Genomic DNA, 24,143 nt, shown 5'->3' on the forward strand with positions numbered 1-24,143 from the left:
ATGCAGGGCATTTGAATGCTTAAACCATATTTAAATAAGTTATAATCCGTGATTGTGAGGGTGTATAAAGGCTTTTATGTAAACTGTTAGTCGCAGACTGCACGGACTGTGATGTTTCTTTATTAGTGAGACACAAACCAGCTCAAACCGACATCCAACAAATCCGGGGGATGAAGAATATTTCGGTTCATGTGTCATGTACAGCTCAGTTTGATTTTAAATGTGGTCGGAGCAGTGAAATCATTGCATACTAACCTGTAATCAAAACCCAAACACCTCAGATTTCTTTTCTTCTTCCCGTATGAAGATGTACAAATACGTGTCCGCTTTCAAATCAGATTTAGTGAGAAATATGCGCTTCAAACAACACATCTCAGTTTTTCCACACGCAGCCTTTTGTGAATCAATAAAACATGTCATGATAGCTCCTCTGTGCTTTCATCGCCGTGCTCTGGTGTGGTGTGGAAGGCTGTAAGACCGAGATGATTCAGACCTCTGGCTCAGATGAAATTAACAGTGCAGACCGCTCTCTGTCATGGTGCTGGGTTTTGTGTAAAGTTTGAGTCTTTGTTCCTGTTTTCAGTTCATTTAATATTCTTTGTTGTGTTTCTGGGTGTTTACCTTTTTCCCAGCATCCCCTGTGTTTGCGTCTCTCGTGTTTCTCTGTAGTCGTTTCCTGTTTCAGTTGTCCTACCTTTGTCTTCTCATCGCTGTTCTTCTCTAATTGATTGCACCTGTGTCTTCTTCTTCCTTCCCCTGCAGCCCTCAGCACAGATCTAATCCTGTCTCTGCTTCCATAATCTTTCACCCTCCCGTGTCCATTAGTGTCATTGCTCACCTCCTGTGTGTTCTCCTTTCTATTCCCTTTTTTGTCTTTTTTCCACCTGTCACCTTCCTATTTGGCTACATTGTTTAAATAAATTATTAAATAACTTATTTGCCCAGAAGTGCAGTTGCAGCCTCTGAGATTTTAAAAACACTCACAATGATTCATTCTTTGCACTATAAAGCTTCTTGCTGCAGAATTTGGGGAAACAAGCTACTTCCTCCTTTTCTACTTTTTTCACAGTTTCATCAGTGGGCTGGATTTGACCTTTACGTGAAGCAGTTCACTGTCTGACCAATCAATCAAATGTCAGACTAAAACTAGGAACTTTTGTTATTAACATCAAATTCTGAAATCAGCTTCCTCCTCACTCTCTCTCATACACAACTGCACAGTCACGATGATTCTTGTTGGGGCTTTTGGGACTAAACGGCCACATATTTTAAGCTTGCGTTGAGTCATTTTTTTAGTTAAGGTGGTCTGATGCAATTGATGTGAATGTGATTCCCTTTACATAAGCCACACTAACAGAAGGCCTGCCTATCCAGTACAGCAGCCTGTACATTAACATATATGCGTGTATATTACTGAAAAGGCTGGTAACTGACTTTTAATAAGTGTTTTTGATGAGCAACAACATGACTGAGGTGGCATTACTTCTGTATTATCAGTACTTTGGCTCTTTTGCTGTGCTGTTGGCCAGTCACTGTTTGTTTATGTGAGCCTGAGAGAGGAATCTCAGCCTTTGGCCCGCCGCTGCTCTTTCCCTCTGAGCAGCCGGGTCAAAGCACTCAGGCCCAGTTTGGGGGAAGCCAGCACCATCTGAATTGCAAAGAAAACATCAAATCTACTTGAGGCTCAGTCCTGACTTTATGATAACACATAATTAATCGACTGGAATCTTCTGGCGCAATCAGCTGTGGCCTTAACCCTGCACCTCTGTGTAATTACAAGCTAAGGATGGAGAATATGAAGTGTGTTCTGGGGGGGAAATTGTTTTACTCAGAGTTGCTCCACATGAACAAACAACTGGGAGGAAGTGTTTACAGCACGTCTGGGTAGAACGTTTTGTGTGTTGAATCTCTGTGCGTACTGCAGGATACTCCGTTTGTTGATTTGCTTATGGCACTTTCTGGAACGAAAGCGTTTGTCTAGAGGGAAAACAAATACTGCAGAGAGGTTCTGTGTCTGTGTTTCAATTTGTGAGGCTCTCTGGGGAGGTAGCGTCTGGACATCAAGTGGACATTCAGCCCACAGCAAAGCGTCAGGAAGCCTCACTGCAGGATTAAAGGATTAGTTCGTCCAATCATAGCAAATGCAGGTTTTTATGATGTCAAACCATCACGGATTATGAGACGGATGCTAAAGTCAAAGAGGACAGAGTCTAAAAAGATCAAATTGAATTATAAATATTATCTGTTTTATGTGACAGTAGGTCAGGTTTTACAAAATGGGTTCCTGTGGGTACTATGAGAGTACCATCAGAAGGTTGGTGGTTGATGGTTCGATCCCAGGCTTCAGTATTTAACATTGAGCAGGTAGAAACAGAGACATTGTGAGATGTAGCGCTAACGAGTCCTGAATGAACAAAGCATCACGGTTGCTGCTCGGTTGCATGCTCACAGTCAAGGTTCATAACATTTTCACTTGTTTGTGTTAGGTCTTTCTAATCGATGTCACAGTACAGGTGTAGGTCTCATGACTTCATATTAGCATCATGATGAACAAGTTCCCTTGTGGAAAATTAACAGGTTTATGAAGCCATGAACTACTGAATGAATTTTGTTTTGTTTGTTTTAACACAGACTTGGTTTGTCATTCCAGACAAGCAGTTTTTCTGTCCTGGTGATCACTAAAATGAAACTATTCTCTTTATTTATTAAAAATGGGCTTCAGTATATGTGCCAATTTTCAAGAGAGCTGCCAAGTGCTTAAACCTCTTGTTATTCTTATCCTGTTGAGACAGATACCCATCTGACTGATGAAATTGTTCTTACTTTTGCAAGTGTATGACTCCATGAAGCGTAAAAATCTTCCATCCATCCATTCCGCCTGTCCAGGTTGCAGGGTGGGTGGAGCCTATGCCAGCTGTCTTAGAGTGAAAGGCGGGGTACACCCTGGACAGGTCGCCAGTCTCTCACACACAGAGCACTCACATCACCAATTAACCTGTGGGAGGAAGCCAGAGTGTCCAGAGAGAAAAAGCACAGGGGACATGCCTGACGGTGGAAAGGACCTTCTTGCTGTGAGGCAGTCTCAGGCACAAGACTCTGGTTATAAAAGTATGAGGCTTGAAAACAGCAGAATGGCTCCTCTCTAACATGATGAAGTTTACTTTCTCTCTTTTTACATAAAATAAGGTTGATGAGAACCAATTGCTTCATTTTTTCTGGCTGCAGTGCTGCTTCGTGGTGTTTGGGATACATAACCAAACATTCAGGTAATTTTTCCTGTGGACACAGCGATGTTTGTAACTGAGATGGTTACGTTTAGTGGACTAAGGCTGCAGCGTCTCAGTTCCTGCAGGTCAGCAGTACAGGTGTATTTCCTCCACCTTAATTTCCTTCCTGCAGTTTTAATGAACTGTGTGTTTGTTGTCTGATGTTATCGAGATCCTGCGAGCAGGTGAGGACTTGAGATTGTCATCCTTTCATAAAGTAAACACAGTTGCTTTTCCATGGACCAAACGACCACCAACATCTTAGGAATAAAAAGAATAAACAAGATATCTAGGCATAAACAAGCATATGAGACGTCAGCACAGTGAACACAGGGATGCACCAGTACTTCCTGCAGTGTTATAATACACTGAGATCCTTTTACAACTCAGCTCTGATAGGCCAGCGGAGGCTAACTGAGGACTTTTTCTTTCTGAACCATTTTTGAAATCACAGCCGTTTAGTATAAGAAAATGAATTTTACTTCTAATAAAATTATACTTTAAGTCATACTGTGTTTATATCAAATCGGTCGCACATTATTCCCAATCTGTAGTCCGTAAGAGTTGCATTAATTTGAACTATTCTCTGAACAGATTTGAAGTCCAATATCAACACAGGAACCTTGCAGAAACAGTCTTTACTTGTAGAGTGGTGAAAGGAAACGGGACGCAGCTCGTGGTGATGAATGATCCTCGTTTTGTATGTCAGCAAAGCTTCTCCATATGAAATGGTATCAAGGGAATTATTGGATACCTGTTATATTATAAAATGCATCTTTGGTGTTTTTCTATGAGCTCTGTGTGAAATTCTTAGTTTTCTTTTTTAGTTGTTTTTTTTTTCAGGCTGCTAAGTTTTGCTATTTCAATAGAAACGAGGGGACGTGCAAGTACTGCCCTTTCTGTGTACAAACATGGTAACAGAAGTAAACAGTCTGAGACTGCAAACCTTCACCTTCAGCCTTAAAATTCACTCCACGCCATGCACAAGGACATAAAACGGATCAAATGACTTTTTCTTGAATTATTCTTCAATTATCGATATGATGTTTTTCATCGTTTCTCGTACCAATTTGTTATAGTTGATATTTGTGAAAACATAGTGCAACGGAACCATTTTTGTTTTAAATTACAAATGTTAAAGAATAATTCTGGTTTGGATTAATTCCAAAAAATAAATCATCTCAAAGCCGAGCCGGGCCCCACTGCTAGTGGAATTTTCAAGCAAATCCAGCCAACAAACGGACAAACCAAACTGGTCACATGACCTCCTCTGTAGCTGTAGATTACTAAGAGAACTGCCCCCTCATAGTCATAAAGGGCTGTGGTCATTTGAGGTTGCATTTTTTCATGTATTGCTACCTAAATAATAATCTGTCCCGCTTTTGCCTGTCTTAAAATGCTGTTATGTGCAGTACAATTTATTAGCATTGAGCTTTTTGGGGTTACATTCGTACGTGTACTGACTCTACAGCCTCTTATCTTCTGTAGCATGGGCTGTTATCTCACACTTTAAATTCATGTTCGGTTAATGCAGTGCACAGACATGCGTCCGTGTTTTCTTCGTATATAAATTCCTCGACCTTTTGGCTGTGACAGTAATACACAATACTTCTGAACTTCTGGATATGAGGCAACATTTCCTCCTGTGGATCATTTCCTCTTCCTTTCACAAGATGCTTTCTGCCCCAGAATCTGATTTATCACAGCCTCACCTCATGCGTCCTGCAGAGAAACCTTCCTCATGCTGTGGATTGTAAATACACGAGTCTTGTTTAACATCCAGAGTGGATCAACATATGTCCAGTGTTGCATTTAAGAGCACACTTCAGGCTCCCAAACTGTGCGTAAATCTGCTGCTGTTAGAGAGTTTGAGTGCTTTATAAGCATCAGCCACACTCAGATAGCAGCTTATACAGAAGAAATATTGAACACACATGAGTGGCTGTGTGGGTTGCGGTCTGCCTCTAGAAACTTCCGACCTCACATGATTATACGTGCAGCTGTCAAAAAGATTTGTTCAATTTAGGAAAAAAAGTTGTAAAAACAGAGTGAAAACTTCTCTCACGTGAAGCTGAAATAGCGTTCCTCTTTTATTGATCCCTGAGAGTTTCATGATTCTGATTTCAGTTGATGGTTTTATTTTTTGTTTTTCCACTTTGTATGAAGGAAATTTGACCCAGCAGGATGCCGACATATGACAAAACCATCAGTGAGCTCTGTGGGGTCTGAGCAGACGTACTCACATCTTCTAAAGAGAAAATCAACTAAATACAAATTCCAGTGTTAGTCAAGAAGCTTTGTTCAATTATTTAAAAATCAAAGGCATAAAATGACAATGTGTTAAAAAAAAGTATTTCATTTCATTTCACTGAGCTAAAAACAATGTTTTTAGTTTAAACATCACCAGGAGAAATCACTGCAATAACATGTTTGTTGTTCTGAAGTTATGAGACCATGACCTGCATCGCATGACTGAAATCACACAGGTCTGTCTTGCCATAAGTCAGTGAGAGCAAATCATTCAGTCTTGATGTTTTACCTGTAACTTTGCACCATAAAACATTCCATAAAACTAGACTGCATTTTCAATTATCTTACAAGGGAAGTGTATCTTCTGACAACAAAAAAAAGTCTTTGGCGTAGGTTAAACGTGAGAAGGCTGAAGCTTGAGCCCCATGTGAGACGTGGGATCAGACTGGAGGTGAACAGAGGTGGGAGGGCTGTTTTCCAGCCTGGCTGGACGATCATGGTGATGATCGTGGTTATTATAAACAGAAGTTAAACGACAAAATTACAACAATAACTAAGAGATAAAGCATGTAGCTGGTCTTCCTACCTACAGTATGCAGAGATGAGTTTCTGGATATCCACTGCATTTCGTTTACAATATGCCACATGAGCAAAGTCAGACCAGTATATAAAACCTACAAATGCATTTATAACATTTATTCAGACGAAGGTTTGAGAACAGCTTTTGCGAGTTTCCTACAGTAGAATTTGAAATTGGCAGGTAGAAGGAAATGTCCTCAAATCAAGGAAAAGGTAAAGTGGGACTGTTGCAGGTACGCTGTTCAGTTAGGCCAAGAAACCCAAACTTCTTGGACAAGATCAGGTATATATTTAGGTTGTGTTATAGCACACGACATGATTCTGAAACGCTGAACTTACCTGACGCACCTCACCGAGGAGGTTTGAAAAAGGCATCTTTTCTCAAAAGCTAACGTCGTCTGCATGGAAAGTCGTGTTTTAGGAGACAATGGCATTGTGGGTAAAACAAGACTGTGTAGTCAGCATGAGCAAAGCAATATGCGAACAAAGAGCCCCAGCGATTAGGTTGTGACGGGCATTTGATCTCCACAAAGTGCTGTTCCAGCACATGAAGCGCATCACAGGGCAAAACAAACAGGCTCAGGTGTCTGCCTCAGCTCCAGTTTTGAGCTGCTGACTTTAAACATCCCTGTTCAGCGTCTCTAGGAGACGTTTTTGTGGCGCAGAGCCAGAACTTGAGACCCGGTGCTTTATGTGACAAATAGGCAAGAGGAGGAAAGCGAGCGAGAGAAAGACTGTAAGTGAGATTTATGGTCTGTTCAAAAGGCCACCAAATTTGTTAGTGCAGCAGACGGGCTTTTATCAGCTGGACGGGGATAAAGTATTGTGTGTGTGTCCCACTAAGAGATTGGGAGTGAGTGGTGGTTCCTTTTGTTTTCAAATCCCAGTTTAAAAAGTCATTAGTCACCGTACAGCTGCGAGCTGCCATAGTGAGCGTTGCCGTGGAAGTCGGCGAGCCGAGGGCAAAGGGAGGACAGACGAACAGAAGAGATGAAGAAGGAGGAAGAAAAGGATTAAAACAGGCATGATTACTGTGAAGTTTGGGGCAGAATGATGGAGAGAATCAGGGTGGTAGATGTGTGAAAGAGCATAAAGATGGGGAGTGTGACTGAACGGGGCTGAAAGAAGAAGTAGAAAGAGGGGGAGTAAGAGAGGGAGAGATTCCCAGTGACTCGTGGCTGAGCGCCAAGCTGACCACAACCACGCAGGGCTTCTTGGAAAATCTCTTCTTGTTCCTTCTCACTCCGGCTCTCTCTTTCTCTGATTTTCACTGAGCAACCAGAAGCACACTAACTGCACACACACACACACACACACACGCACGCACACACACACACGTATACACACACACACACACACACACACACACACATATACACACACACACACACGCACGCACACACACACTTGTATTTCTGTCTTTGTGAGGACCATTGTTAACATACTGCATCCCCAGCTGCTTATACTAACTTACTGAAAACGTGATTTTTAATGGTGGAGATCTCTGTCCCTCTGTATAACGGGGTCATTAACTCTCCCTGATGAATACTGTAAATCAGCTAAAAAGCTGATAAACTGCACCTCAGGATGAACGTATGCTGTGTGTGTCGAACCATCCCAAAGTACACAAAAGGATTCGTCACTGAAATGCAATTCATCGCACAATAAAGAAGACCTCGCGCACATCAAGCACATCAGGTAGACCTTTTTTGGTGTAAATCACTAAAGTACGACAAATACCTCGCACTGAGAGGGGGTCCTGCTGCTGCTTTCCTTGCCTCAGGCTTCCCATGTAAGGCAGGGAGGTCCCAGAACAGAGAGCCATCACCAAATAAGAATCACTGCTGATGGAAATCGCCATCGTCTGCTCACTGCAGTGGTAACTAAATTATAGATGGGCTGTTAAAATCCTTTTTTGGTGTTTCGAACTTGTTCCTTGTTTGTTTCATTTCATACGTCGCTCTCTCTGTTTGTCTTTGCATAAATCCACAGATTTTCTTTCTCACTAAAATCATTAAAAACTTGGCTCACTCCCACTGTCGCTTTGTGAGGAGGGAAAGGGAGCTTTGTGAAACAAATTATATCACCCATATTCTCTATAATGCATGCAAATGTCAGGCAGTTTGGTTTAGTGTAGCCGTTGTGTTGCTTAGTGTTTTTGTAGGTGTTTCATATGTGACTTGTATTGCACCGAAAAATAGGAGAAAAAATTTGGCTCTTGTGTATTTTGCAGTTCGTATTAAAGGGTTAGAGACGTGTGTCACATTTGTTCTTTTATTTCATTGTTATAAATGCTAATAATAAAGAAAAACAGGATGATTAAACGTTGCTAAAGCTTCGGTGAAATTTGACCAGAACATGATCCGAATCCATCTGAGAGCAGCAGAAATTCACAAACGATGACTGAAAGCTCCTGTTCCCAACAGAGAAAGCAGAAAGTGTCCTAAAGCTTATCCACAAGTGTGACTCTGCACTGCGTTACACTCACAGAGGTCAGTCATGGAGTAGGAGGGTGATGGAACAGAATGGGAGTCTTCTTCTCTTATTCCTTTCCTATTTACTTTGTTTCTGAAACGCATGAGGCAACGCTGCTCCATCAGTTAGAAACATTGGCCGCATCCACTGGATTAGCATGCGTAACCATAAACATTTGTTACACTACACAAACCTGAGCAATAAAACTACGTCTGCATTCTTATATAGTTCTTGGAGGATCAGCCAGAATCCTCTGAAAATGTTCACACTCCCCAGATCTCAAATGGTCCCTCCAAAGACAGATGATCAAGTACACAGCTGGCCTGTTTCCAAGCATCACAACCACTCACAGGCTGAAACATTCCTTTTTTATTGCCCTACAAATGAGTGAACACAAATTTTTATCTGCTCTCCTTCCACGGTTCTTAGGGGACAGCAGGTAGTCAAAACCAAAGCCCCGATCGTAATCAGACGTATGAAAGTTTTTAGGACGTGTGGGAGTACATTTTGCTTTCTTCTTTCATAGTCAGACTGCGAGGACAAACAGGAAGGATAGGAGAGCGTGAGGGAGAGGGCATGAAAGACAAAAGTCTTGGATCAGATTCAAACCCACAACGTCTCAGTTACATGATTAGCACAGCAGACCCCCGAAGGCCAAATTCTGAGCCCTTATTTGCAATTCAGTCCTGTCATTTATAAACTCGTAAGTCAGCAGCTGTTATTGCCAACAACTCAGCCCCACATCCTCAGGTTCTCTGCATTTCCCATTTCTGCAAACCACACTTTGATTTCACACTTGTAAACTTTTATTCAGCATGTGTTCACAGTCCCAGGTAGACTGTAACGTGCTGTTGTGGCCAAACAACAAATGCAAACTTCAGCTGCTCCAGAATTTTGCAGCAATTTCAGAATCCAGTAAAATGTAATTAATTTAAAGCATTCATGGGATTGGTTCCTGATTGCATCCCCAAAATCCCCCAGATCCCTTTATGAGCCCTAACGCAACCTTCAGCAGATTTCCTCGGTCATTTCCTAACCGGAGCCAGAGCTATGAAGCCCCTCTAGGGTCAGCTGAGAAAAAGAGAGGCATTTATGACTCTTGGTTTATAAACTGTGCTTTTGGTTTTGTAATTCATGCCCACAGATTTGCAATCAGAGGCCACAAAGACAGATCATATTTCTTCTCTATCTTACTATGTGCATGCATTTATATACAGCTACTGGAGTCCATTAGCTTTTGTTTTCTTTCTCGTGTCGACCATCTTGGCTCTGCTGGAAGTTTCTCCCTGTTAAAGGGAGTTCTTCCTCCCCACTGTCATAAGTGCAGCACACCGCTATCATCGGGTCATTAAACAACTTGTCTAAAGGTTAGTGGCAGTCGGTGCAGTACGAATAAAGCTGTGGTTAGCACTGTTGCCTCACAGGACTGAAATCCATGTTTCTGTGTGGAGTCTGCATGTTCTCCCAGTGTCTGTGTGGGTTCACTCTGAGGCACAGTCCAAGCACATGCATGTGGTTAGGTTAACTTAACTTAATTCTTAACTGGTGTACTCTTCTCTCAGCCTGTGGTTGGATAAGGATGTGCTGTAAGGATGTGTTGAAAAGCTCCGTTCAAGAGATCATGCTCAAATGTGTGTGCGCTGATTATTCACATGAAGATGTGATTTATGAACCAAAAGTTTACTTGCTGTCTACAAAATATTTACTGTTTTGGAGCTGATCATATAGATAGAAAAGGGGATAGAAACACCACACTATGTTTTGTGAATTTATTTCTGTTTTATTTGTGATTTTAATTTTAGGTTTATCTGAGATTCTCCTGATTTTGTGTCACTGGTTGAAAAACTAAAGATTTTTGTAGTATTTCTTGTACTGTTCCTTGAGTTAATAAAGATAAAACTACAGCTACATGCAGCACAATCTGATCTCTGAAGAGTCAATTTTGCCCTTCAGCCATGGCCAAGATTTTTTTAGAAAACCCTACAAATCAGGTGAACGTGACGCAGATCGCCCCGTGGGTGGGGCTTCACGGCGTCAATGCATTAGCGCGGTTAGCTCGTTAACGCGTTAGCGCCGTCCAGCCCCACGCACGGGGCGATCCGCGTTAACTTGCTAATGGAGATTTGCCGCATTACTGCGGTTGTGGTGCCAACGTCACTTTAACGAGATTAACGCTGCCAGCACTTTTGAAAACCTCAAAATTATTGGTGTTTTTCTACGTTTCAACTGTAAAAATACTTTAAACTTGCCAGATATTTCCACTGTGGTGTTTTACTGACGAGAACAGAGCGACGTTCAGCTGCTCACTTGTCACAAGGCATATTTGAATTTTCAGAGTTTTAAGACTGGATGCCTAACCCGATGCAAACAGGAAGGGTTTGTGTCTCTGCCTGAAACCGAATGACGAACAATTTGCCTGCCAAGACATTATGTAAATCACCACACTATAGGACAGACATACACAAGAATATCAGCGTACTTCAATAGAAACCCTGCAATAGTTACTGACTTCAGACTTACAGCCATTAAAGAGGCCCAAACTGGACCCTTCAATGGGCCTGCTGGGGCTCCTGGGCCACATGTTTGACACCCTTGTCCTGAGAGGACAAAACCTCTGCGACCACAGATCAGCTCTCTGACTCTTTCCACCATTGTTTGCCGTCTCCACCAAGGATTGCAACATCCACAACCGCAATCACTTTTCTTCTTGCTCTACCAAACTAACATCAGCCACGCCGTCTATCATCCAGCAATAAGTCCGTCATCGAGTGGCGCCCATCCAGCACCATCTGTTCATACACGCTGACGGTGACAACACTGGTCATTAATATTAAACACTGACTTTATTTGTTGTGATAGTAAATAGATTAGGACATGCAGGTAATGTTACAGACGTGCCTTTCAGCGCCTCAGATGTCCATCTTGTCCGTGCAGTTTAGCTAATGTTCAGCACGGTGAGTGTGGAAATAACAGCTGCTGTCACTCATTTATTTTCCTACACCTTACCTGCAGCCATCACAGCCTGGGCTCAACTATAACTATATTCTATGTTTGCATTCTTCTGCTGCTTTTGAAACCCTCTATTTTACATCAGAGCATTAACCCCTGTGGGCTGTCTTTATATATGAACCAGACAGTCACGCAGCAGGACAGGTTCTGGCCTCGAAGCGGAGCAGCAAAATCCTCTTTCCCAACCCGTTGTTTCTCCCCCTGCTGTGTCTTTGCCCTCTGACGGGCCTGGCAGATTCTTGTGCTTCATGAAGCCTCTACAGAGTCCACAGCCATGCTTGCTGAGGCTCTACTGTCCCTTCGCACTTTAAAAACTAACATCTGCACAACTTCACACTCACACATGCGCACACACATCACTGTGTTGACTTAGCCCATCTGGTCCAGATTGTGTTGAGATGATTGAGATATTTGTCGTAGCTCGTTTGCGGGGGTGTAGCGGTGACCCGGTAGGCTAACTGAGACGCACGGTCATGTGTGTATATGTTGTAGATGGATTTACTTACATGCACCCACTCGCTCGTTCACTTTGCACACGCAAGCATTCAGACATATTTTCAGTGCTGTGGATGTAACACACAGCAGACAGTTAAAAGGTCATTAAACTCTAATATTTAGGTTAGTGACACAGTGGAGGGTTTCATTACACAGAGCTGTGATGCACTGCGTGTCAAACAGGAAGCTTTTCTTTTGTTTTCTTTTTTATTATCTTATCTTTTCTTATCTATTCCTGTCATGTGGGTGTTTGTTTTGCAGCTGGAGTCATCAGTGAGTTATCCTGGCTGCGATTTGATCTCCAATGACAAAAATTCCAAGTAACCGGTGGTCTGTTTCTAAGAAAAGTTACTAATGCTGGAATTTTTTGCTGTATTTAAAGTGTGTGTCATGGTCCTGGGTCATTTTGGCCCAGCGTTTTGTGTTTCCTTGAAGTTCATTTTTGTGCTTTGTGTTTATTCTGATTTTGTATTGGTTTAGGGTTGAACCTGTAGTTTGGTGTGTGTATTCAGCCCTACCTGTGTCTGTCCTTGGTGCTCTGTTCATGTCCCCGTGTTGTGTTGTAAATCAGTCTGTGTGTTCCTGCTTTACTTTGAAGGCTCATGTTCTGGATTTCCTATTCTATTTTGAAGGTCTGTGTCTGTTGTCATTGTGTTCAGCTTGTGTCCTCCGGTCCTCATGTGTATTAGGTTCAGCTGTTCTTCCCTCCTGTGTGTGATTACCTGATTACCTTGTGTGTGTGTGTGTATATTTAGTGGGTGTCGGTCTGTGTTCATTGTCGGCTCGTCTGCGTTCTATGGTGTTCCTGTCTCTGCGTCTCTCTGCCCCGCACCCCTTTTGTATGGTCTCAGGTTTGTCATTTAGTTCTCCCAGTTTAGGTTTCTTCAGTTGTTTTGTCATGCCTCACTGCCTGTTTCTGCCATTGTCACTTTGTAAATAAACATCACTCGTATCATCAGTCACTGCTGCATTTTGGGTCCTCCCTTTCCTCCACACCACACGGCTCACTCCGCCAGCCGTGACAGTGTGGCTATTGAGACATCTGCCCGTTCAGACTAAAACACTGCCATGAAATTTAGCACAGACGGGAACGTTGTAGTCGCAGTGAATGGCATCATTTCTGGCTTCTGACAAATATCATTTTTGTATGAATCACATACCTTTATGTGCCATGCAGCCCTGCTGTCCACCAGCCTGCTGACTACAGGATGTTTTTGTAAACGTTGATCTCAGAAGAACCCACAGTTCAGAGTCTCGGCTGAGACGCTACCACATCGTGCAAACGTCTTCAGCTCGGATGGATGTGTATTTGACGGTTTACAGTTTTGCATGCAGTTTTGAAAACTTGGGTTTGAACACACCTTTATTCTTGTTTTGTTGCATGACTGCACGATGGTGCTCATCATCTGCTTGGACATCTGTGCTGCTAGTTTAAGAACACTCCTGTTCAGAGCACCTTGCTCTTGCTTATCTTTGGTGCATGTAGGATCCTCTAACTCGTGCCAAAATGGTGACCCTTTATCTTGAATTGTATAAGAAGTTGTAGAAGTCAAAGTCATGGGGACGAACTCCTGTAGAGTAGAGCAGTCAGGATTGGATGCAGCAGTAAAAGCCTGTGGTGAGAGTCTCTCACATCCCCGGTTTGTTCCTTCCAGCAAATTACATGAGCTCTAAACCTGTGATGATTCACAACATGAACATGTTGAGTCAGTGTGACACAGAATGTGTTTTTGGGCAACTTTGAGGTCCGTGGTGAAGCACAGCCGAGCTGAAAGCAGGTCAGAGATGCTCAAAGAGCTGAACATGAAGGGGGAAAGTTGTAAACTTGTTTCTGGTGAAACATATATGTGTGTAAGAAATTGGTCCATGAGATGACAGTGGTCTTTTTTGGGGTGTTTGACATTGAAGAAAAACATTTGCATAAATAATCCTCGCATAGAAAATGGTTCCAACTGTAGCCTAAAGCCATTACTGGGCATCACTGCACCAGGATCTGTGCTGTTTGTGTTTGTCCCATGCCTGGTGCAGTCTTTCTGTTGGTGTCCTGTGGGAACAAGATTCAAAATAACTAATCTGGCCCCACATCACCACTTTCCCACTCCTACCTCTTTCATAATTTTAGACTTCCCATAAAAAGGATTAAAAGACACTCAGGCTTGAGTAGAGAAAATGAAAGTTAAAAATGCATCTGTTTTTCATTCAGTTTTCTTCTCTACAAACTGAGCGCTGGAACATGAACTGTGTGTTCAACACATCCATAAATGTCTGCTCTAACAAAGATGTCAGTGCAACAGAAGAGTCGCTTAAAGACATTGTTGGACAAAGTTTGAGTGATTTAAAAACTGCTGACAATCACATCAAACACATTTAGACACTTGTGGCTTGCATACATTCCCTCCATGAGATTTTTGAAGGCCTAACAAATTTTGCAGACAGTCAACACAAACACATAACAGTTTGTTAAAAAGGGCTCAAGTGAATTGTCATCCCCTGGAGATTTTTCCATTGCACTCTTTGCCTGGTACCAAAGCAACTGTGAGGTCCACGCCAGATTTAAAAGAAACCACAGTGACCCTGATGGATGAGAGGAATGAATATACGCTCTCATTCTTAGTAACTTAGCTGTAAATCCACCTTTTCCCCTCCTGTAGTCACCTGGGCCTGGACTATGAAGTATGATTAGCAGGGTATTCAGGTCCCTTTAGACTTAATCTCTCATTTTTACCTGTGATAAAAGTTCACTTTAGATGCTCGAGGATATCACTCATACAGATGCTATAAAGACATTAACAGAATAGTTTGGTGTTTCCAGATGTGTCTGCAAACAGAAGTACTGACTTGAAAATGACAGCATCATTTGCATCCCACCTGATTACACAACAAATCTTGACTTTAACTAGAGATAAAGCTGAAGTCTGATATTTTGGGACCTGAAAGCACATGAGGAGTCCCACCTTGGATATGTACGTGGCCAGAAATCTCGGAGTGCTCAGACGTGCTTTAGAGATCATTTCATTTTTTTGCAATAAAGTATCTGAATTTCAGGAGCGGGACCACGCCTCAAAACCTCCGGTTCTTATTTATATGTCGCACACTTGGACGAAACGACACTTCCAGGCGTGCATGAGATTGGAATCGTTTCTCTTTACTTGTTCATTTGCTCTGCAAATACACAAACACAAGCACTTTGGTTCAGCGTGGCTGCACTCTGCAGGCTGTCTCTGCACTAAAACACACAGGACCCCCAAGCTGTCCCATCCAGCGCCTGCATGAGCGTCACTCATGGGAATCATCATTAACTAAATTATTCTAGCTGGAATGCCAGTGAGCACAATACGTGTCAGAAATACAGTAATAAAGACCTGAATGCACCCAGTAACAACGATAAGCACCCCAAACACATAACATTCACATACACCAGTTCCCCCAGTTCTACAAGCTTCTTGTTTTCATGCCCCACCCTTCCTCCCCTTTTTCAATCATTTCACTTCTTCACTTCTCATTAGTACATGGGGCTGTGTCAGGCCCATCCGAGGCTTTTTCCCAAACTGGAGCTCAATTCATGTCTAATTCCTTCACCTTTGTCTACTAAAAACACTGTTGAACCTAAAAATGAGTTCAGCTGGTGAACTACATGATTCCAAACTCAGACTCATTTGTTTTGTTTAAAGACAAGTTCCTCAGATGTGACACATCAGAGGCGTGTTCTTGCTCGTTGTCTTTTTATCCTCAGCTGTTCTTTGGTGGTGGTTTGTTTTGCAGCATACAAAGTTATTGTTGCAAACAGGACTAAGGCAGCCTGGTTGAAAAACCTGTGAACCACCCTCATTCCTCCGTCTTCCTAACACAGACCTTTTCAGTCTCAAAAAGAGGACCGTTATCTCCCAGGGACCAACAGCAAATACCAAAAAGGCTCTTAGGGATGAAGAAGATGTCCTAAATGAAGTATGTGGAGGTTTGCAGACATTTTAAAACATTTTTATGTTTTTTTATTTTGCTTTCGTGTCAGTGTAGAATGTGAATGTGGAGACCTGAAGTGAAGTATTGGCGTATAAAGGTCAGGAGCTGTTATCAGGAAGTGTAGGTGCAGGGATGAAAGTGGAGCAATGAACTGGTCTGTGAAGTCTGGATGAACTGCAAGATTCAAATCAGGGGTCAGATGTATTTTTAAATTTGTATCAGGGACGTGGTGAAGTTACAACTTCATGTTAAGGGGCTCTTCAAATTATTAAGTCCAATTGTAAAAGTAACACTTTATAACCTACCACTCCTGTAATCGTGAGGGTGTTATTGTATATTCCCTTAGAGGACCATGTGCAAAGCATCTTCTTGCTGCTCTGGTGTTTTTGAAAGCACCTGTCAGGAGATGTGCTAAAGATGGAACATATGAGGCGTGGGGAATGAAAACAGCACACTGTGGTTTTTACAGCTTCGGACAGGTGAAAAAACACGACAGCACTTACAGATGATTAGCAACTGACAGGGAATGCCTTAAAGTGCGTGTGGTTAGTGGGACACACGGGGCATATGAATTCAATGGAAAACACATTAATGAGGCAAGTATGGAGTCTGAAGGTTTCATCGTGTGGTAGCTTTCACAGCTCCGCTTTTACAAGAACACGACTCAAAATGTGCCTTTAGGGGGTGACAGCAATAATCACCAGGGGTCCACGTACAGTAAAGTCAAGTCTGTTATTTATATCGCACATTTAAAAGTAATAGGAGCTGACTGAAAGCAGTTTCCAGTCTGGGTACATGAGCTGACTGACACATGGGTGGTGTAAATGAGAAATACAGCGAGAGAATAATAAAACATGATAACTGCAACCTCAGACTGAGCTACAAGAAAGAAAAGGAAAAGAGGTGCATGTGAAAAAATTAAAAGATGCCAAACTGAATAAATATAAAGTAAATAAAAGAATGCATTATTTTATTATTTCCTGGAATAATTTCCAACTATTCATCAGTTTTCTTATCCACTTCAGGGTTATGAGGGGAGGCTGGTGTCTAAGCTAATGACAACAAGGAATACTTGATTTATCCTAAAAGCTGGGAATGGGGCTGTTAGAGTGAGAGGTGGGGTCATCATGGTCACCAGTACATCAGGAAGACCAGCACAGACCAATTACACTCAATTTACAATGTAAAATCTCCAGATAACCTAACACGCGTGTCTTTGGACTGTGGGAGGCAGAACGGAGAACCCGGACGAATCCCACGCAGACACGGGAATCCGAGCACAGACTCCAGACTCAAACTGAAGTGACGGTGCAGCACAGAGCCAGCCAACGCCTCATAAACAAAGACATGATTTTACTTTTACACACAAACCCTCTTGCAGAGTATGATGAGATGTTTTAAGGTTTTTTTGGTTTAAATGTGGCTGTTTTGGGAAGCAGTGACATGCGTGTGTCCTCTCATGTGCTCCTCGCTGTCCTCTCATACACATTATATATTTATTAATTATTGAACAGCAGCAATTTTCCGTTGAGCTTGTGGGAAGCAGCTGTTGTTAAGGAAGCATCGGGCTCTTTGTTTGGGAAGCTCGTGTTGGAAGTGTTCGTCTTTATGGGTCGGATGTTCTCAGGCACAGTATGGACTGACAGTGACCTCTTAAATTGGAAAGTATGTTATTATTACTGTCACATCATTTTCACATGTGCATTTGTGTAAAAATAAAACTACAATGTCGTAGTGCAAAGTAGAAGTATTTGAATAGTTTATATTGCAGCTACCTCAGAGGTCTGCAGAAGATCCTGACTGGCTGTTCTGTTTTACTTTTAGTGACTAAATAAGAATATTTATCAGATTTTATAGTATTCAGTTGTTTGATGGTGCGAGGTTCTGGAAAGGCAACGAAACACATTGAATAGAGCTATCTTGACCAAATGTCTCTTTGCGTTGATGGCTTTCATGCTGAAGGCTTGGAGGTAAAGCAAATATGGTCCATAAATTGTGTTTTTAATCTCAGGTTGAATATTGCTGTTAAACTGTCAACTTTTGCCGCACGTGCAGGAAAAACTTGGTTTCCTCTTAACAGCAATTACGGTTTTTAACTTTGTCATGTAACTATATTTTTAAATTCTTTGCTTTGCCCCCACTAAGCCTAATCTGATTTTTTGTGCTTATTTGCGTTGTGTCACGACACTGTGGAGCTTCATAAGGAAATGAAATTCTGTCCAGACTACCTTTAGGGATTCCTGTCTGTATCAGAAAGACCAGCATTAGCAGGTGTCACACCTCAGGCACAACCACTGAAAAAACTTCACTCAGCAGCTCATCACTGCACAGATCTTCACAAATAAAGAGAGTTTATTTAAATTTATAAATGTTATGCAGTTATCTAAACAAAAAGTGATGAAGTATCCTGATTATGATCCTCTGCACATGAGACCCTGGAGTCAAGTTCATGCATGAGGCATGCACAGAGAGCACAGAGGGGAAAGAACAAAAGTTGGCGAGTGCACAAAAAGAGGAGAGAGCAAAGGTCGGGTACCACGCAGGCAGATATATTTGCCTACAGTGCAGCAGTGCTCAGAAATGAAGCCTGAGGCTGTTGGCTCGTTCTGCCGGTTTATAAAGTTCTGATTTTCAGCCAAAACATCTGGCCGCTCTAATACTTACAGGCACGCTGCAATAATATAACACGATCTGCAAGTGTGCCTTTCTTATCTCCTGTTCAGCTGGATCGAACTCAGCATGTTTGTCCAAGTCAAAATATATCATTATGTAGGCTAATAGCTGGGAAGGTCTGAATTAGAAGAGCCATCTGCACTGCAGTCGTGGATGACAAACAAACACTAAAGTTAAATATCTAAATGTCTTCTGTTGCTTTTTGTGTGTGTGTGTCTATGTTTGCACAGGGTTTACAGTCACTTCTATAGAAAACTTTTAATCTTTTCCTGTACTCGTGAATTTCTGTGCTCACATGCTGGTAATATTTCCACATTTACACTTGGTAATATCGTCATTTTGCTACCCACTGGCACCTGCAGTCTTATTTAGCTTTCAGGCTGGTCAGCACAGCTTTCCATCCGTGACCTCAAACAAAAATTCTGCTTTGCAAAGAAAATCTTCCTCCTTATAAACAGAAACCAGCGGGCGATGTCAACTAAACGCCTTGACTGGACATTCAAGCAATCATTCAATGTCAAATATTTGCTTAACAGAAGTTTTTTCGGGGTTATTAGGTGAATCACTCAAGCTTAAAACGATTGTGGTCATGGGGAAAGGAACTGTTGAGAAACAGGACTTAAACCCTCGTTTTTGATGCCGAGCTGACCTCCAAACTTCACATTTCACTGCACTCAAACGTCACACTGCTTCCTTACTCGGCACTAAAGATAAACACAGAGCTGATTTTAGCTGTTTGAGCAGAGGGGCGGCGGCAGCCATGTTTCAGTCCCTCAGCGCACCTTCGCATCCTCAGCTGCCAACTCAGACCCCGACACACTCCAGCGACGCACGGTGCACTTGTTACCCCAGATCGCTATCGGTGCTACTTGCCTGTGCTTCAGTGTAATCGAGGCTGTTTGGCGACCCCACCCCAGCACCCCCCCACCCACCCACTCTTCTCCCCTCTGTCCCCTGTGAAGTCACCCAGAGGGCCAGATCACAGCAAAGCCAACATGTGGTTTGAGTTAGCGTCTCAGAAACCAGCCCTCCATACGTGGGGTTGTGTGCGTAATCCCAGGGCTCGCTGGTCAGGCTCTGCTTGTGTAGTGTGCAATTGTGAGCGCAGAGCTAATTGTGTTTGTGTGTGTGACTCTTTTTATAAATATATGCCAGGTTTTGTGAGTCTTAAAAGGAAGTACTATTTTGCATGTGGTTGTATCCTCACACAGGAAGTCAGCTGAACAAAACCAAGAACTAATTTTAAATCTCAAGAGTATTTAGTCGCGCTCTCACACATAAGCCGCATATTTCTGTCCATACTGTGTCTGTTTCGGCCTCTCTGGCTCTGCTGGTTGGACTGCGCAGCAGCCAGGTGGAGGTTTTGGCTTTCATCAAACTTTTATCTGCACGACATCTCAGGAAGCAGAGCAGGAGGGAGAAATGAACCGGCTCGTTCCAGCTATTTTCTCCTTTGCTGATTATTTGATTAAGTTCTCGCTGAGACAAAGCATCAGATTTTTCCCCTCTCTCTTTAGTCCAGGTTAGCTCGATTTACTCTCTCACACTAAAGTCCCTAAGAAAGGCCATTCGAATTTGTGACCGCTCCGATAGGCATCTCCCCACTTGTAAAATCATTTTCTGATTGAACAGAGCGATGCTTGTTCAATCTGAATCCGAATTGAAGCAGACTAAACATAATAGCACTGGAATCACTTTAATTGGTTAGTGAAAATGAGTAATAGTGGCGTCAGCATGCGTGAAGAATGATGAACATGATAAGGTCAATCAACCAGGATAACATCGGCAGCTGATGGGAATAAAAGCATGAAAACATTGCTGAAAATCAGGCGGTACTTATTAAAAATGAATCACCTGTCAGTGTTTAGCAGTCATAACAAGTGAGTTAAAGCCAGAGTCTGAAGCACTTTTTACACATGAACTCGTTGGCAGCATCAGGAAGGAACAATTTTCCATTATGGAGAGTATTTAAAATGAAAGAAAATTTATTATTGACACATAATCAGGGGCATAGTCCGGGTTATCAAAGGTGGGGAGGGATCCATAGGAAATCATAATATTTGTCATATATGCATACACATGTTTTAATGAAAAGGGGTGATGCAAATATTAAAATGTTGATACGAAAGGTCTGATAATAGGTAACTAAAGCTTTAAGATAAACAGCATGGAGTGCAATAATAATAATAATGGATTGCATTTATATAGCACTTTTCGGGGCCCTCAAAGCGCTTTACATTTCCACTATTCATTCACTCTCACATTCACACACTGGTGGAGGCAGCTACAGTTGTAGCCACAGCTGCCCTGGGGCAGACTGACAGAAGCGAGGCTGCCATATCGCGCCATCAGCCCCTCTGGCCAACACCAGTAGGCGGTAGGTAAAGTGTCTTGCCCAAGGACACAACGACCGAGACTGTCTGAGCCGGGGCTCTTTGAGCCACGATCGCCCCCAATATTTATGAAATACTGTGGAACAGATGAAGAAAATAGCACAAATACTTAAATAAATTACATTAAACTGATTTCAGGAAAGTCTTTAAGGAAATGTAATCACTTACACTACAGTCCTATCCATGCTCTGCCTGGTGATACTGGTCTCTTTTTAAGATTAATAGTACTTTAGCCAATGGAACTGGTGTCTCCAACTTGTCTTTTGTTGGCATTTGTTTATCATTATATCAAAAACTAGTTAATTTAGTTTGATCTAAAGTCTAATTTTGATCAGGGTTCATGTTTTTTTAATCATTTCTTGAAATCCTGGCATTGCTTAAACCCATGTTCATAGATTTTGTCCATGTGCTCGACCCAATCACCTGCACACGATGCTCATGTATGCTGATGTATTGACTTGAGCACATGAGATTATCCCTGTGATTCATTTCTTGATTTTTTAGGGAAATACAGACATTCATGTGCTTTTCAAGATGAAGCATCAAGCTGATTTTCAGTTTAGGCAAAGTAAATCTGTTTTCTCTCCAAACACGTTTTTTAAAAATATCTGTGCAAAAATGTGATAATGAAACACAAAAGAAACAATGATGCCAAACCACAACTAACTTTAAACACTAGTTAAACCTTTGAAAAATGTCACTATTGGGAATAACAAATTAGGTTTTGCAACGAGACCCCTGCAAGAAAAGTGATCTACACCAGAGCCAAATGTGCTCTGGGCACTCTGGCCTGAACTTTGCTCCGCTGGTTACTGGCCGTCCCACTGGGACCAATCTGTTTGTTGGTCCAGCGGTATATTTATCAACTCCTTCTTCTCAGTGGCACTGACATCCTGAGGACGTGGAGACTGAGGCACGAATGGATGGCTGGATGGATAGATTATTTATTTGTCGGGGTTGAAGATTACAGCATGGCAGTGCGAGCTGGCACGGGTTGATATTCCCAGAGATGGAGAGTCCTGCGTCTTTATATACCAGACCCCCTGACATGTTTTATTAACATGTTTGATTTGGTGAACTTGATACACTGAGTGGGTGGCTTTCCAGAATAAAACAACTCACTGCTGAACTGTGGAAAGACTCAGCACAAGTCATTTTATTTTAGCTGTGACGTCAAATTTACTCATTAGCTTTTCATCACATACTCGTCTTTTCTGTTTTATTGGCTCTGTGTCTTTTTACCCATGCATTGCCCTGCACCTGTACGAACACTCGTGGGTTCCAGATGATGAATCCCAGTGATTGTAGCTGAGACAGACACTCAGCAAATACTGAATAGTATACTGGGATAACACCAAAAATGGCAGTTTCCCCATCAGTGTCCCCGAAGAGCAAATCAACAGCAAAAATGAACAAGTCGTCCACGACTAAGTCCAAGTTAGTCCAGTTCAGGCTGTTAAAGTCTTTAATCCAGCAGAAATGTTGTGAAAAGACAAAAGTGAAGCGTTTATGGGAGGACACTCGCCAACATCGTGAATGTTTTCTGGGCATTATAAAGGACTAAAAGTGGATCACGCCAAGTAATAAAAACAAAGGCTCTTAAACTGTTACCCTCACAGATAATAATAATATCGGATCCTTTTCTTAAATAAACAAAAAGTCCAATATTTTAATTTCCTTTCATTAGTTGGTTTTGTCTTTTTCTAGGACATCTAGGACTAAAATCTGATGGTGCTGCGTTCATATTTATGCAGAAATTTGCAATATTTCAGCTGCTCTGGATCCTGTGGGTTGAACATTGGTTCCTCATTGGGTTGGCTCATCCTACAGGGTTTCAGCCTCAGTCCTGAGTCACTGGCTTGAATACTGTGTGCTGTTTTTCTTAAAGCTGTTAGCATGCTGATTACCACTACAAACTTGAAATACTGGAAGGGTTTGTGGTTGGAGGGTAGGGGTTTATAGAGCGTGCAGGATAGAGGACATGTTGTTCTCTTGCTGTATGATCCACAATATTCTAATTTCACTGTACTATTGTACGAAGTATGACTGTGCAATAAAGAGTTATCTTATGCTCCCGAGTTTGGGCTCACTGGTCTCATGTTTCTGGCCAAGAAGCTTGTTTTAATGCATCCAACTAACAGCTCCGTGTTTTATTGGTGGGATGCAGTTTTATGTTGGAATGCTGTGTTTTTCCTCCAAACACTTCTCATTCCAAATCAGAAACTTTTAATCTAATTTAAACACAAAACATTGTTCAGCCTTGTTCACATGACTTCAGCAAACTGCAGAAAGGCACCAGTGATCTTTTTAGAGAGCAGAGGCTTTTCATCTTGATGCTCAGTGTCGTCTTGGTTCTGAGAGACTCATTTTAGATGCTACAAGTTACTCCAGGGCAGGCTTGGCCAACTCCAGGCCTCGAGGGCCGGTGTCCTGCAGGTTTTAGATCTCACCCTACACACCTGAATCAAATGATTAGTTCATTCCCAGGCCTCTGGAGAACTTGACATGTTGAGGAGGTCATTTAGCCATTTAAATGAGCTGTGATGGATCAAGGACACATCTAAAGCCTGCAGGACACCGGCTCTCGAGGCCTGGGTTTGGACACCACTGCTCTAGGGTCAGCTGTACTATAACACACCTCATTCTTGAAGGGATCTCTGTTGTCATTAAAATCTTTTAGTTTGAAGTCAGTCTGTTTGATTCTGGGTGGATGACTCCGCTGTGATGACTGGATGTGCACTGGATGGATTTCTTTGTGTCTCTTGTTTTACTTCTCATCTTCCTCTCATATAACAGACTCTGACACCTTGTGTTTCCCTTTCGTTGAGTGCAGTTGGAGAACTTCCTTCAGAAGAACAACAGGCGTGACGTTGCCAACATGCAGTCGCATGTCGTTCACAACCAAACGGCCACGATGCTGGAAATCGGCACGAACCTGCTCACGCACACAGCAGAGCAGACACGCAAGCTCCATGTGGTCGAAGCAAAGGTAAGGAGCTGCCAGTGAACCTGTCATCTGAAAACAGACTTTTGTGAGTTTATT

The 24,143-nt window shown here is 42.3% G+C and overlaps 1 protein-coding gene across 2 annotated transcripts in view; it reads left to right on the top strand.

The window, feature by feature from the left end:
* The window catches only part of LOC147331380 (angiopoietin-4-like), a 70,346-nt gene that overhangs the window by 32,078 nt on the left and 14,125 nt on the right, over positions 1–24,143 (top strand). For both annotated transcript variants that reach the window (XM_086293657.1, XM_086293658.1), the window contains exon 2: positions 23,934–24,089. In XM_086293657.1, coding sequence (XP_086149783.1) covers positions 23,934–24,089 — 156 coding nt within the window. The remainder of the gene's footprint in view (positions 1–23,933; positions 24,090–24,143) is intronic.

Source organism: Aulonocara sp. 'chitande type north' Nkhata Bay, linkage group LG5, assembly GCF_057382095.1.
Source record: "Aulonocara sp. 'chitande type north' Nkhata Bay isolate Kocher_YH1m ecotype deep benthic linkage group LG5, A_spYH_male_GT1.1, whole genome shotgun sequence".
Taxonomy (NCBI): Eukaryota; Metazoa; Chordata; class Actinopteri; order Cichliformes; family Cichlidae; genus Aulonocara; species Aulonocara sp. 'chitande type north' Nkhata Bay.